The sequence below is a fragment of the Nicotiana attenuata genome, unplaced genomic scaffold (assembly GCF_001879085.1).
Source record: "Nicotiana attenuata strain UT unplaced genomic scaffold, NIATTr2, whole genome shotgun sequence".
Classification (NCBI taxonomy): Eukaryota; Viridiplantae; Streptophyta; class Magnoliopsida; order Solanales; family Solanaceae; genus Nicotiana; species Nicotiana attenuata.
The window spans coordinates 305,810-322,134 of NW_017670277.1; the positions used below are offsets into that span (position 1 = coordinate 305,810).

At 35.5% G+C, this 16,325-nt stretch overlaps 1 protein-coding gene across 5 annotated transcripts; it reads right to left on the reverse strand.

Annotated features, from left to right (window-relative positions):
* Positions 1-8,541: 8,541 nt before the first annotated feature.
* LOC109237133 lies at positions 8,542-12,896 on the reverse strand. 5 transcript variants are annotated; one of them, XM_019403397.1, is made up of 7 exons: positions 12,672-12,896; positions 11,137-11,264; positions 10,133-10,379; positions 9,663-10,058; positions 9,482-9,589; positions 9,059-9,228; positions 8,542-8,905 (listed from the first exon to the last, which is right to left on the reverse strand). In XM_019403397.1, the coding sequence occupies exons 2-7, from the start codon at positions 11,221-11,223 to the stop codon at positions 8,711-8,713; spliced, it is 1,203 nt and encodes a 400-aa protein (XP_019258942.1). In that variant the 5' UTR covers positions 11,224-11,264; positions 12,672-12,896; the 3' UTR covers positions 8,542-8,710. The 5 variants fall into 5 exon arrangements, with proteins under 5 accessions (XP_019258942.1, XP_019258939.1, XP_019258940.1 ...); XM_019403394.1 differs by having other exon boundaries at positions 11,137-11,287; XM_019403395.1 differs by having other exon boundaries at positions 11,137-11,307.
* Between the last annotated feature and the right edge of the window lie 3,429 nt (positions 12,897-16,325).

Sequence of the window (16,325 nt, forward strand, 5' to 3'; positions counted from 1 at the left end):
ACTTAATGAAAACGGATTTTCAACAATTAGCACAAGTACGCACTCGTCACCTCGCGTACAAGGCATTTCAAATATCAACAATACCAAATCCTAAGGGGAGTTCCCCCACACAAGGTTAGGTAAGCCACTTACTGTAGACATGTGATTTTTGACCCTCCCCAAGATTTTTCATATTTTAGCATGTAAATATTTAATTTAGGCCTAATAGCGCTATTTCAATTAATTTTGACTCTTTTGCTTTATTTTATTATAAGAAAAATGAAAATTACAAAAAAAAATATTTTAGTTTATGTATTTTTCATAAATTTTAAAAAAAAACACAAAAATAGTACCTTATTTTTATCTTTATATAATATCGAAAACACAAAAAATAGTTTCATGTTTAGTTTAATTAATTAGGATTAGCTTTGGCATTGTGTAGTATTTTTACCCTATTTTAAAAGGAGTCAATTAAGGTGATGTATTACAATTTTAAGAGTTTTAGAGCCCAACCCTTGGCCCAATTCGGATTAGTCCATTAAGCCTAGGGATTCTTCTAGACTATTCTTTGGGAAAAAAAATAAATAAAAGACCCTAAGAACTTAACATAAAAGACCTAGGGACTAATTGGCAAAATACACAAAATGTAAACCTAACACTACACCTATAAGACCTAAGGAGATCAGCGTAGTTTTGGGGAGGAAGAGAACAAAAAATAACGCCTGATATATAGAGAAAAGAGGCGCAACCGCAATAGACCCAGCACCCACCCTCTGGTTTTCGTCTTCTTCACGAGGACCTGAGCGCAGCTCTTCATCAACAAGCCCTCCCCCTTGGCAATCGTCTTCGACGACGAGAACGCCCAAACACCCCTTGAAACAACCATGTGAACCACCATCAACAGCCATATAAAGCTCCTCACCAACCACCAAAGCTTGAGTGATGTTTTCTGAGTCAGGTTCGAGTTTTACCAGTCGAAAACGAGTTTGTCAAAGTTTTGAGTCAGTCGAGCTCTGATTGTTGGTCCTCTTTGAAGTTACCGGCAAATAATCCGGTTGAAAATTGACCAATCGTTCTAATTCGAGTTAGATCCATCTATGCAAAGGACTTCAATGATTTCTCCGAGGGTGAGGAGGTTGGAGTCGTTGTTAAGCCATATTCCTTCTCTGCTTCAAAAACTCTGCTGTTTGCCGGAGGTTGAGGTGTTCGAGTTCGTTCCGATGCTAGAGTTCTCCGGTCCTAGTCTCGTTCGTCTCACTGTCACTGTAACTGGAAGGGTATCACATCTTGAAGATTCGCTTAATTCCAAAGTTGTAACTGCTGAAATTCAAAGTTGTAACTGCTATAATTTTCAGGTCCGTTTTGACTCATACTTCTCCTGATTTTACGGTTCTTATTTGCTTACACATAGCTTTAGTCGAATAAATCAATTTTGTCTAGTTTATTTAAGAATCATCTCTCGTTCTTCCTAGTTCATTTTCTGATTAGATGACGTGAATCTGAAGTTGCACATTCTGAACGCATTATTGGCAGTTGAGTATATCGATATTTGAATCTCGTCGTTTGGGTTGAATTGATTATGTTGTTTGATAATTCCTCTGGTGAAATTTGAGGCTAAGCATATTTGCCTTAGACTCCAATTGACTTTGGCCTTATGTTAGCAAAAGAACGGAAAGGTGTTTAGGATTTCTTGTAAAAGTTGCCTTCTGTAGAATATTTTTGCTCGATAAATAGTTGCAGTCCTTTGTTCGATGAAATTTGGCCAAGCTTTATGTTCACCTCTACTGCCAGTAAAGTAGTATTGCTTTTAATTTTGACATCTTTAAATAAATATGTTCAAACTCAATATAGGTGAATATTTTGAAAGGGAAGGGTATAAAGGGTCTTAATGCACTGCTTACGAAGTTAAAGATGGTGACTTAATGCTTGTTGTTGATGTTCCGTGTGTTTGGAAGGGGAAATTATGTGGAAAATCCCAAACATAGGAAATCAATTAATTCATGGCCTTCGAGTAATCAATTTTAACCCTTTAGAATTCGAGGTGTGCCATTAGAGAATTTTCATGTCCCTCGCAAAGTCCAAACGCGTAGTTGCTTTAGGTGTGTGTTTAATAAATTTACCTTCTTAAACTCGGGTGCACATTTATGTGACCCAAATCCAAATCCCAACGAAGTTAAAATATGTCAAAAATCGTGGGTGCATTTATGTGACGTGGTTCGAGACGTGTTTTAACGACGTTACAATCTTCTTTAAAAAATATGAATAAAAGCGGTTAAAAAGTTAAAATTTGCACATAGGTTCACAATTGTATAAAATCAGATAATTAAGCCAGATAGGACAGTTGGGCGACCGTGCTAGAACCACGGAACCCGGGAATGCCTAACACATTCTCCCGGGTTAACAGAATTCCTTACTCGAATTTCTGGTTCGCGGACTGTTAACAGAGTCATTCTTTTCTTCGATTCGGGATTAAACCGGTGACTTGGGACACCATAAATCTCCCAAGTGGCGACTCTGAATCTCTTAATAATATAATCCCGTTTCGATTGTCACTTCAAGTTGGAAATAACTCCCTTTATTATTCCCTCTACGGGGTGTAGTTGAAAAAGGAGGTGTGATAGCTCTGGCGACTCTGCTGGGGACAAGAACCCAGAACTTCGGTTCAGTTCGAGAATTTGAGCTTGGAATAATTGTTGTATTTGGTTTTGTTTATTATCTGATTTTATTACATGTTTGGGACTAATGTGCAAAATGTTGCTTTTTACCGCTTTGATATTATTTGAATTGTATATATATAACTGTTACGAAACCTCTCTCTTCTCACCTCCGGGGATGTGCTCGCTGGTCGAGACTCCCTATTCTGTTAGTGTCATACCTTAAAGTAAGAAAGAGGCCGGACAAGTTACTAAGCCGGATGGCCTTTTGGTTCCCGGTACGTAGCCCCCTCCTCGACTCAAGTTGTCCGCTTGGGTACACAGTCTAGAACAAATACCCAAGTTTTGAACCTAGAATAACTCAGCCTCATGCCGGATCCCTAGTAGGAACGTTTGTTTGCATCATGTGCATTTGACTTAGGGGACTCAACACAGGGGTTGGGTCCGTCTAGGACAGGTGTACCCAAAATAACAGACCATTATGTGCTACAAGTTGCATTTATCCAAGGGTAAAAGGGTCATTTGGCGGACCAATGATAGTTGAGGACTAATGGAAAAAAAAAGAGGAAAAAAGAAAAAAGAGGGTGAGGTGTGAAAATACAGTAAGTAGGGCCCAGTTTTGTTTTGTTACATTTTTATTAAGGAAAAAGACAATAAATATATACATGAAAAATTCAAAAAAGATTTTACACTTTTTCATCATTTTCAGAAAATCAAAAAATCAAAAAAAAAGGAAAAGAAAATCCAAAAAGGTTTTGCATGTTTCATCCTTTTTTAAGAAAAAACAAAAATATGTTTCTCTACATTAGTTGTTTTTTTAATTCTCGCCCGTATCCAATCTGCCCGAACTACGCATACCTGATTCTCGTCTTTCGGGGCGTGATACGTAGGCAACCCACATAGGGTCCGGTCTTCCTAGTAAATCTTAGATTCTTGGCTTTGCGGGGTCTTAGCCAAATTTTACACTTCTAGCCACCTTTTGTCTAAATAAGTCATTTTGCAAAAATAATCGCAATCATGTCTTGCATGTGTCTAATAGAGAATGTTATTGTCTCACATAGTGTTGGTTTAAGTTTTCTCATACAGGTGTGAATTTACTAACCGGAGTTTGAGCAGGACAGATACCCCAGGACCGCTGCATTCAGGAGTTGCTTAAGGAGATTTATTTTTATTTTTATTTTTATTTTTACTTTTCCTCAATTTTTCATCCCAAATTCGAAATTGAATGACAAAACTAAGATTAGATTATAGGAATACAACTAGAAAGGGATTAGGAATCGTTACCCACTGATTTCCTCTTCAAAATCCTCCCAAAATCAAAATTCCTAAGTTCTATCCAAAATCACCCAATTTTCCCTTGAAAACCCTTGATTTTGAATTGAAATCATGTGAAAAGATGTTATGGATTGAAGAAAACGAGTTAGAAATGACTTACAATTGATTTGGAGAATAACTTTTCTTTAGAAAAATCGCCCAAGAGAGCTTAGGGCTTGAGGGAGTTTGAAAAATAATGAATTGTCGGCTAAGTTATGATTTACATAGGCGCAGATATCGTATTTGCGATGATATGTTCGCAAATGCGAACTCGTAATTGGGGCCAAAGCTTCGCAATTACGAAGGATGGCCTATCTCTGCTTGCTTCGCAAATGCGAACACTGTTCGCAATTGCGGTGCCTGCTAAGGTCGCATTTGCGACATAAGCCTCGCAAATGCGAAGGTTCCCTGCCCCAGCCCATCATCGTAATTGCGATGCTTCTTCGCAAATGTGAGCTCGCATTTGCGAGCCAGGCTTCGCAATTGCGAAGCCTGCAGACCTGCAACACACAGCAGTTTTTCCTAAGTCCAATTTCACTCCGTGGCCTATCCAAAACTCACCCGAGCCCTCGAGGCTCCAAACCAAACATGCACGCAAGTCCAAAAATATCATACGGACTTGCTCGTGCGATCAAATCACCAAAATAACATCAATAACTATGAATTAAACCTCAAGTTCATGAAATCACTCAAGAACACCAAAATTCCCAATTTCTCAAATAGAGGTCCGATTTATACTAAACGAGTTCCGATTCCTACCAAACTTCACAGAATCAACTTATTTATTATATAAGACCTGTACCGGGCTCCGGAACAAAAATACGGGCCTGATACCATCATGTTCCAACACTATTCAATTTCTAAAAACCTTTATATTTTCCAGCAAATAATTTTCTTTAAAAATTCTTTTCTCGGGCTAGGGACCTCTTAATTCGATTCCAGGCATACGCCCAAGTCCCATATTTTACTACGGACCCTACGGGACCGTCAAAGCACGATCCGGGTCCGTTTACCAAAAATATTGACCGAAGTCAACTTTAATCAATTTTAAAGGCCAAATTCAATATTTTTCTTAAATTTCACATAAAAGCTTTCCAGAAATGCGCACGGACTACGCATGCAAATCGAGGAGAAAGAAAATGAGGTTTTCAAGGTCTCGGAATCCAGATTCGGGTTCTAAAACGAAAGATGACCCGTTGGGTCATCACATATAGTCCACGCCATATGTATGAAATTAGACGAACGGGTTCGAATCGCCTCAAATTTTGAGGGCCAATTAGAAATGACCTAATGAACAATAGACATCGCTTCTCCATGACCGTTCCTCGTTTTTTGATATTTTAGGGCGTTATAGAATAGGAATTCAACACGATTTCCGACTTTTCGTGTGCTATAGTCCACGCCATCTACATGAACTCGGGGAACCGGCTCCAACTCGCCTAAAATTTTACGTGCCCATCAGAAACGACCTAATGAACAATAGTTATCACTTCTCCATGACCGTGCCTCATTTTTGGTATTTTCAGACCATAAAACAGAAACTTAGGACAATTTTAATTTTTTATGTGCTATAGTCCACACCATCTGCATGAATTCGGGCGAAAATTAGGTATGATCCAGTATTCCTTATGGCCCTAAAAATGAAAAAAATGAGAAACGATCATGGAAAAGTAATGATTATTGTTTATTAGGTCATTTTTATGGGCCCATAGAATTTTCTACGATTCAGAGACCGTCGTCCAAATTCTTAAAATTGGCGTGGATATTAGCACACGATAAATTAGAAATCATCCTGAATTTCTATTTTATGATCATAACATGCCAAAAAATAAGGAACGGTTATTGTTCATTATATCGTTACTGATGGGCCCAGAAAATTTTATGCGATTCAGAGCCCGTCACTAGAATTCATGAAGATGGCATGGATATTAAAACACGAAAAAATAAAAATCAACTTGAAATCCTGTTTCATGGTCCTAAAATGTCAAAAAATAAGGAACAATCATGGCGAAGCAATGACTATTGTTTATTAGATCGTTTCTGATGGTCCCACAAAATTTTAGGCGATTCGAAGCTCGTTGTACGAATGCATGAAGATGGCGTGGACATTAGCACATACAAAATTTTTGAAAATTTTTTACACGCTTTATCCTTTTTTAACTATTATTTAAAAAAAATAGCATCATTTCTTGTTTATTCCATAAAGAGCATTTTTTTTCATTATTAGCATATTATAAAAATTAAGCTCAACATTTAATAAGTTAACTTATTGCATTAATCACGGGAAGTACTTTTTTTCCATATCCATTCTCCCTTTCCAACATTCATCTTCTTCACTACATTTTCAATAATCTGATGCACATGTGAATGGCACCTACATTCAAGATGTATTGATTTATACGTCTTTTATACTTAGTATCTCAAGTATCACTTTAATTCAATATATATATATATATATATATATATATATATATATATATTTGTGAGGTGCCATCTTATTTTAAGATATATTTTTAATGTATATTTCAAATATATTTTATATGTCAACTGCCATTTTAATTCAGGATGTATTTTTATGTATATTTTTTTTGTATATTTATATCTAGTGCCATATTAATTAAATTTAAGATATATTTTTTATGTATATTTCACATGTCTAAGTGTCATTTTAATTGAAGATGTATTCTTTATGTATATATTTTGTATATTTTATATGTGTTAATTTAATGTATATTTTTTTATATACGTTTTGTATATATTAACGTATATTATTATTGGAGTAAGATCTTTATGTTAAGAAAAGAAGAAAGAAGGAAGAGAGAAACTTAAAAAAGACAATTAAAAAGAAAACGAATGGAACAAATTTAGAAGATATATTGGCGTCGGCAGAAAATAAAATTAAGAAGAAAACCCAAAAGGTAAAGAAGGAAAGATAATAGATAAAGAGAAAAAAAAAAAGGCATGATTTTCGTACAAAGAATTATTGATTTTTCATTTAATTTGCTTATGTTTAGGGATTAATAATTAATACTCTGGAACTGTGTGCTATAAATATAAATATTTTCCTGCCACAACTGTAATACTGTGTTTCATGCTAAGAATTTGTTATACTTTTTCTACTGTGACAGTTATGTAAAGTTTCCGTAGTCGATGATGTAAGAAACTATACATCATTAACGCGCAGAATTAAACCACTGTTTATGTGTCTTGAAACAACTTAGGCTAAGTAGTAAATAAAAGAGGAATTTTTAGAAACCACTATTGTTTAGTGCTTATTAATTTTCTATAGCTACCATATACATAATTACTTTCTATACCTACTATTCAGTTGTTATGGTAGTGTATTTGATGTATTCATGAATACAGCAGCAAAAAGCGCCTAAAAATTCGGGCAGTCCAGCTGTACGTGCATGTATTCACATGTATTCGTGCCATGTATTCATGAATACAGCAGCAAAAAAGCGCCTAAAATCAGGGCAGTCCAGCTGTATTCGCGCTGTTGTATTCCTGAATACAGCAGCAAAAAGCGCCTAAAATCAGGGCAGTCCAGCTGTACGCGCATGGAGTCACATGTATTCGCACCATGTATTCATGAATACAGCAGTAAAAAGCGCCTAAAATCAGGGCAGTCTAGCTGTACGCACATGTATTCGCGCTGCTGATTCATAAATACAGTAGTAAAAAGCGTCTAAGAGAGAGGAAAAATATAAATAGCGTATTCCATGCCTTATTTCATGCCTCAATGGTAGTATATACCATAAATACTTATTTTGCTATAAAATATAAAAGGTAGCTATAAAAAATAATATTTTAAAATAATTTTGGTTTATAATAATAGGGTTTATACCTTTACTATATGAGGTAAAATGTCCTAAATAAAACTTTAAACTAGAGGACTTCAACTTGAGCAGTTGGCCTATTATTTACTGTGAAATGATTTGTTCTGAATATTTTCGCTTGATGTTTGACAATGGACTTTAAAGGCAAAGGAAGCCAATGTCTCAAAGATTAATACTAACATTATGTTTTGTTTTCACACATTTTAATTTTAAGACCCATTCGTAACCCTCGATCAGCCCAAATTCAGAAGGAGTACATAACATTAGAAAAATTAATTTGTTGAAAAGCTTTCTAAACATCGGTTGAGAGCTATAAATGGCATAACTAGTTTCATAATCCGCAAAGTTGAAGACACCAAACTTAAATTGAACAGCTCTGCAAAGAAAACATTTTGTATTCTGATAATGTCAAGAAAATTGATAGTATAGGAATACTCAAATGAAAACACAGAATCTAAGGCAAGAGGAGTCAGCAATTTTCGAGAGAACTTGCGCGCACCTCGACTATTTCACGGGATACCTACCACCTTTATTATACTCACTTGATACCAGCCACCTTCAGTCGAGTCATGTCTTCCAAATAAAATTTTATCAGTAACAGGCTATTTAATTATTTACAACAAATCAATAAAAACTTTATCACTCCTAACTAATAAATGATTCATGACGTGTCTTGCAAATAAACTTGATTGTTTAACGGTTATGTGATATGTAATCGCACTTCAAATTGTAATTCCTGAAGTTAAATTGCTTAGTTCACTACGAACGCCAAACGCAGTACTTTCTGCAGGTAGAATTGTGTCGAGGTAAAGTACTCTTAATAACAAGATCTGCTGCTTCCTCTTTATCTTGGTTTTCTGTACAAAGCCATCTATTGATTGGCAAGAGAAACACTACAGCCATCTATTAATAGTAGCATTATATCTAGAGAATTTCCCACTCAGATTCAGAATGATCATTAGCTGACAAGTTCTTTGTGTTCGCGTTCGCGGCAAGAACCTGCATCACCTTGTCTTCAGCCTCTACGTTAGTCTGTTGATCTGCATGTAATGCTCCAAGCTGCTCGTACTCTTTCCTCGTCGACTTCTTTTTCTTAGAAAATACTTCCCGCAGCTTCTTCTGAGAAAATAACTGAACTGTCAACAAAATCTAGAGGCGCAGATTCGCGATGAAACAACCCTCCCACCACAAACAAACCAACAAAAACCATATAAATAGAAAGCAAGAAATACCAAATATAACACGAGAGGAAGGAGGAGAGGGAAATGGGACCTTGTACGACTTCTGTTTGACTGAGCCCTGAGGAATATGAAGCCTGCCCCCTTCAACCAGGACACATGTTTCCTCCAAATTTGATTCATCAAACTGCTCTACGATTTCCACATCGGACTCGTTTAAATCATACTTCTCGGGTGTAGTAGAACAATATCTATCTGATCTTTCTGTAAAAGATAACATCAGCAGACACAAAAAGAATGAGAGAGGATTTTAATAAAGGTGCAATTTTGAGGAATCGGGATGGAAATATCTTAAAAGCAGGAGTATGCTGGTCGGTTGCATAAAAAAGGATATGAAACCTACTCTCCAAGATTATATCAGAGTAACAATGAGTCTAGCATTACAGGTATACAGAAAAATTGGAAGCAAAAAAGAGAAAGGAGGAAATCCTTTTTTACTGATAAATATTGTAAGTACCTTCGCGGGATTTATTGATCTCCTCACGAGCAACGTCAGCGTTGGGAGTATTACTGCTAATTTCTGATCCAGTCTCACCTGCCAACTCCTTGTCCGTATGCCTATCTGCTGCCATATAAGAAGTTATTAACATAGAAAAGGAGTGAGAAAAATAAAACAGAATACTGCTAAACACATATACCATGAGAGTCTGATTGCAAGTCACAAATAACGGCTGTGTTTCTGAGATCTGGTTGACTCTTCCCAACAGATTCAACTGATAAACTCGTGTCAGAAGCTGCAGCATTACTCGAGATTCCAGCAGCAGACACATTTGTATCCATAATATGATTGTAAACCTCCTTTGTTGCTTCTACAGAATCATGTCCTTTAACTGAGGTCGAGGGCAAAGTCATGGTCATGCAGTCAGATGCCACTTCAAAATCTCCCCTAACCTTAGAAACTGAGGAAAATTTGATTGCATCCCTTGAGACGAGACAGATAGCATCAGACTTCTTAGATGGAGAATGACTATCTCTAACAATCTCTTTGATCCCAACAGTTTGACGTCTATAGACTCCTCCATTTTTGGTTTTCCCTGACACGTCATAAATTAGTCTACTAGCAGTTTTTTCCTGGGACACTAAAATGATTGATAATCGGTATCCTTACCCTTGATAACTTGAGTATCATCAATTAATTTCTTAGTAATTCCCCTAGGGTTGTGTCCTTTAAGGTTTGCTTTCAGCTTCTTCTTGATTTCAGTGTGAGCATAAGGGTTCAGAGACAAGTCAGCAGCTGCGACTTTCACGGGATCTATGTTACAATGAGGATGCATATCTAGCATCACATCTGAGTAGAACCTCTTGACACTTGCACCAACCGTCTGTACCTGATTTTCAACATATCTAACAGTGTCCTGTGATATACCGTGTGCCCAGTTACGACGGTGAATGCTTAATTGATCAAAGCAGTGCAAGGTGAATAAAAGGTACTACACATTGAAGTTATGAACAAGTTCAAGATCAGCAGTACTACAACAACTATGCCTCAATTCCTAAGCTTGTCGGGATCAGCAGTACGAATCCTTACTAAAAAAAAAAGGGCAGCCCAGTGCACAAGGCATCTGCATGAATGCAGGATCCGGGGAAGGACCGCACCCAGAGGGGTGTGATGTAGACAGCCTACCCTAATGTAAGCATTAGTAGTTGCTGCCACGGCTCGAACCTGTGACCTACAAGTCACACGGAGACAACTTTACCGTTGCTCCAAGGCACCCCTTCCTAACCATATAAATATTGGAATCCTTAAACCATATAAATATAGGAAGTTGATTGCCATGCAAAACTTGAAGTACAATGCTATCACCTAACTGCAAAAGTCAGGATATAGTTTTTGCCAATTCTATCATTTAATCGTTGAGACAAATTGAAGTATCAAATATGTCCAATCTACAACAAATTTCAAATAAAATAAGGGTAGTACTATGGGCAACGAATGAGGGGCAAGTTTGTATAGTCTTTCTCTCGACTTTCCTCTTACTAAACCCAATGTCTATTCCTTGTAACAAAAGATACAAGCACCTATTAGTTGGGTACAAAGGATATATCGAACATGTGTTGTCACTAGTTAAACAGGAATAAAAAAAAGTTAATTTAGAGAGGAATGAAGTTTACCTGGTACATAACCTCTTCCATCTCCAAACACATAGCTTCAAATTTGTGGTATATATTTCCAACCCATGATATACCTTTCATATCCATTGCGTAACACTTTGATACCTTTTCCGGGATTCAACAAAGTACTGCAATATGATATAGCTTTCAGCTGCAGAATTCGACAAGTTGCTGCACTATTAGAACTTGTATAAGATCATAAATTACAAAATTCTCTTGAGCCAGATTATTCACCAACTTCAATCAAATGCATGAGTCACCCCCTCTAAATCACCGCACTGATGTAAAATTGATGCCCCAAGATAAACAAGACACAAATAAAATCCAATCTCCACAACAAAGTTCAAACGGTGCACTCATAGAACCATTTATTAGTATTAGCAAAATTCTGTTCATTGTTTACCTGAATTATAACAGTACGGTTGAAACTCTTTAAACAGAAAACAACGACGACCCAGTGAAATCCCACTAGTGGGGTCTGGAAACTCTTTAAACAGAACTTGAAACTAAATCAGAATGCTTTGAATTAGCATATAAATAGCACAAGCTCGTCTATTTGTAACATTATTCTATTTCTCTGGATTAAGGAGACACGGTAAGTATTCTTATAATAGGATGATCCGACCTACTACTACATTTACAGTCATTGAACCGATCAACCAAAAGAATACAAAATAGTCCAAAAACTCAACCATTAAACTAAGAGAAGTCATTTGATAGGCTCACCGGATAAGTTCACCCCGTGTTTCAACAATCAAAACTTCAGCAGTTCATAAGTTTCACAAATCAATTAGGAAAACAGATATCTTAGATAAATATAAAGAAGGCAAGAATGGATTTTTTTAATAAGATGATGATAGCAGCCAAGTGCAACGCCGGGGCAGATGCAGCTTTATGTTACCCGGTTCATGTTTCAGTACTTTTAACAGCGCATTATGTATAAAACTCCACTAAAATTGCAACAAAGAGTAGGTATGAACCCATAACTTTAAAAATATAATAGGTTCAATCCTAAGAACCTTAAATGTTGAACCCGCAGAGCTTAATTTCTAGATCTCCCTCTGAGTGCAGCCAAGGGGTTCCTTAACACATGACGTTTTAATGCTTTGGCGTACAAATAACAAAACTCAGAACTCCTTAAAAGACTTGTGCAGCTATAATTCTTGGACCATATGTTTCATGTATGTAGAGTAACTTTTTGGCCTACAAATGGACAAAATGGAAATATCTGCAGTAATCAAGATTCCAAAGCCTTTTTAGTCAGCTAAAGTCAACAAAAGGGTTTAAGAAGCTTCCTTATTACCCAAACTACACCTCATACCAAATTTCCAACAAAAGCATTCCAAACCCATGAAATAATTCATCAAAAACATGAACCAAAAAGCAAGCTACTTTACCTAAAACCCCATAAATTTCACATAGAGAAGATATCTCAATCCATTTCTTTCAAAAAGATAAGCACATAATATAAAAATTAAAAAAGGAGCTTGGTTATTAAAGGAAATCATTACTAGAGTTGAAGCATAAGAGCTTACTGTTTAAAAATAAGAATACCCAGAAGCAAAGAGTGAGTCCCGGTATTAATTTTTTTCAGCAGAATCCTTAAAAAGGTAAACTTTTGCAAGAACGATTGTGAACAAAAAGCACAAGACAGTGTAGGACAGAGAGAAACAGAGGAGTTGGGAGAGTTTTGTTGAGTTGAAAATTTTCGAGAAACGTAAAGAGAGAGTTCGCCTGGTTTCTTTGTCGACACGTGTGCAAAAAAGCCTGCCTTATGAATTGTGTAACATCTGCGAGAAACGATACTCCACGTAATAAAATAGTTTCTATTTTAATGAAGAGTATGTTACTTAAAAGAAGATTAAAATACAAGAAAAAGAAAAAGCTTGATCGTACTTATCCATTTCCATTTCCTCCAATTGCTTACAAATTGTGCAATTCCTTAATAATTCGCAAGGTTTATCTATGGGAAACTTACACAAATGTCTCAATTAAATCTTAACTTATCAACCTCTAGCCATTAGTCATAGACTTACCAAAACTAGCCAATGAAAATTGAAAAACCAAATAATATGGTTCTTTCTCTCAAAGAATCACATGCAAAAATCACCTTTCATATTTTTAAGCGTGATTAGCAACATTAGATACAAGACGGAAAGAAAATTTCATGGACGGGATAGCAAATAAGGTGATGAAATACAAAAATCTATACAATATTTCAAAAATCTAAACAAAAAAGGAACTTTTTCAATGGGTAGTTGAAATTCATTGAAAATATATAGATAAGTCAATATACAAAATTTGAAGAAGATTGGAGGTGTTTTGGACTGGTTTTGTATCAAAATTCGTAATTAAATCGAGTTCAAAAAAGCCTTCTGCGACACATGTATCAAACATTTATCACGCATGTATCACACACACAGGTATACATGGATATACATGTGATACACAATTGATACAAATATGATACATATGTGATACACAAATGATACACATATCATTTTTTTTATGTTCAGTTTTTACTTCGAATTTTCAATTCAAACCACCTCAAAACTTCACCAAATCATCCCAAAACTGAGATTCAAGCTACTTAAGTTGTGCCCAATCTATTCTAATAACACCCACTCAAAACAAAGCAAAAATTTGATATTGTTTTGCTACAAATAGCTAATTGGCTAATTTGGCTAATATTAGTAATATTTTATCAATTGGCCAATTTTTGTAATGAGCTACCTATAAATGGACATAGCTGGTAATTTCTCTTCTCTATTAGATAACAATTACTCTGATGTTCCAATATGCACATCTGTCATGCTTTCTTTTTTGATTTGTTCAAAAAAAAAATCATACTACTTTGTTTAAAAATTATATAACGTCGTGTTTAGTCAAACATTACCATATAAATTGGACATATTGAATATTTTCTTTTTTCCGATGACAATAGTATTCACACTAGTTCGTACAAACTCTAGTTATTCCATCAGATATGTACACTTTTCATACATTTTCTATTAGGTATTCTGTCCACCAATATTTAAGTAAAGTAAAAAAAGTTACAAACTTCAATATTTATATCGGATAACATTAGTATTGGCACGTTGTGCATTCCTGAGATATTTTGGAAGGACAGTGTAAGGCAAAGCAACTAACTTTCTTGTGTTTGCTTTTCGCTAATCGAAGACCCCCATATATGGGGTAGACTAGACTATTATACGAAAAAGCTGTTAGCTTCAAGGTTTCACGTATTAATTTTGATGATAACAAATCAACTTAATTATTAATTAAAGAATATTTACTTGTGGTAATCTTATTTTTGCATAAGTTTATTCAAGAAAGAACATGCTGGTAAAGATCCAGACAAATATGGGAAAGAGAATATCATGTGAAGAATTTATCAAGGAATATTATTTTCAGAGATTTAATCTCCAAGCATCGTAGAAGGAATAATATTTGAAAGTGAAATTTTAAATATCGAATGACTTACTACAATATCAAAAGAAGAATCTACGAAAATAATGGAAGGAAAGTTTTTCAATATCTTGAAAGGAAAGTTGCTAAAATCATGGAGAAGATCTATTATTTTGTGGAAGGAAGATACTATATGGAAGAGATACTACAAGGCCAAGGAAGAATATATTTTTTATGGAAAGAAATTATATTATGGGTATAGTATATTCTGTATTATGGAAAGAGATTATTTCTCAAGATCAAGGAAGGAGTCAAAGATATATTGAGATCTATCAAAAGGAAATTGTGCAACAAGGAAAGAAATATTTCTCACTATAAAAAGAGCAGATGTGCAGTACGAAGCAAATAAATTGGTCTAGTGAAGAAGGAAAGAAAAGCACGTTGAAAAGCTACAAGAAAGGAAGGTTGAAGAGTGGTCTTTGATTATGTAAAGATTATTATATCTCTGGACAAAAATTATGAAAAGTCAATCATGGGTTTTTAAATAGCACATGGAGAAAGATCTAGGAAGAGCTTACGAAGAAAATATTGCTATGAATGGAATGATATAATCAAGGTCCAAGATTAAGGAATTATAATGGAAATGATCTCAAATCTATACGGGATCATTTAAGTGCAAGATCCAAAAGTAATTCCTTGTATTATTTAAAAGCATGTGAAGAGCTTCTTTATGAAAATATCTTTTTGGTCAAATCTAATCATCTTTAGATATAAAAGGAACATGAACATGGACAAGGAAGTGCAAGTTATCAGAAGCAAAGAATGTGGAGAAGGTATCAAGTTGCACAAATCAAGCAGGACACAAAATCACAAAAATGCTACTTCATTTATGAAGTATAACGGCTAGAAGGATTCGAAGATAGTATAAGAAGGAGCGATCAAAGACGGGAAAATTTGCGCAACCTTCTATACAATTGTCTACCCAACTACAAGTTCTTTATTCTACTCTTAACAAGCATTGTAATTGTCACACCTCCTTTTTCTACCCGAAAGGGTATAGGGGAGTTTTTTCAATTAAAGTGACAATAATCGAAACGGGATTATTTATTCAAATTCAGAGTCGTCACTTGGGATAATTTATGGTGTCCCAAGTCACTGGTTTAAAATCCCGAATCGAGGAAGTTTGACTCTGTTTTACAGTCCGCTAAATACAGAAATCCGGGTAAGAAATTCTATTAACCCGAGAGAAGGTATTAGGTATTTTCGGGTTCTGTGGTTTTAGCACGGTCGCTCAACTATTATCAATTGGTCTAATTATCTAATTTATTACATATTTGGAACCTACGTGCATTTTTAAACTTTTTAACTGCTTTTTATAGACTGATTCATGATTGTCATGCACTTGTTTGTTTTGGAAAACGCATCGTAAACCACGCTACACGAAATGCACCCGCAGTTCACGACATGTTTATTTTATTTAACATTATTGGAAGTTGAAGTCGGGTCACATGAAATGTACACTCGGATTGGAAAATTATGTATCACAACTACGTCACGGGAACCGTACCCGTAGCTATGATGATTTTTATTATAAACGCGCCTAAAGCAAGCTACGAAGGTTCGTGTTTAAACTAGCCGAAATTCAATATAAAGCTTCTAATTATAGATATGCATTGGGGAATATGTCAGCCTTTAATTATTCTGAAAAATTGGGCCAGCAACAGGCCCATTATATTATTCCATCGCAACCTTGGAAGTGAGTATCACTAGTACTGGTTGGG

Bases quoted from the DNA above. Each gene is read 5' to 3' on its own strand.
- LOC109237133 (XM_019403397.1), bottom strand. From the start codon at position 11,223: ATGGATATGAAAGGTATATCATGGGTTGGAAATATATACCACAAATTT. The intron at 10,059-10,132 runs GTAAGGATACCG...ATGACGTGTCAG, and splicing joins TGATACTCAAGTTATCAAGG to GGAAAACCAAAAATGGAGGA. The intron at 9,229-9,481 runs GTACTTACAATA...TATCTTTTACAG, and splicing joins GATCAATAAATCCCGCGAAG to AAAGATCAGATAGATATTGT.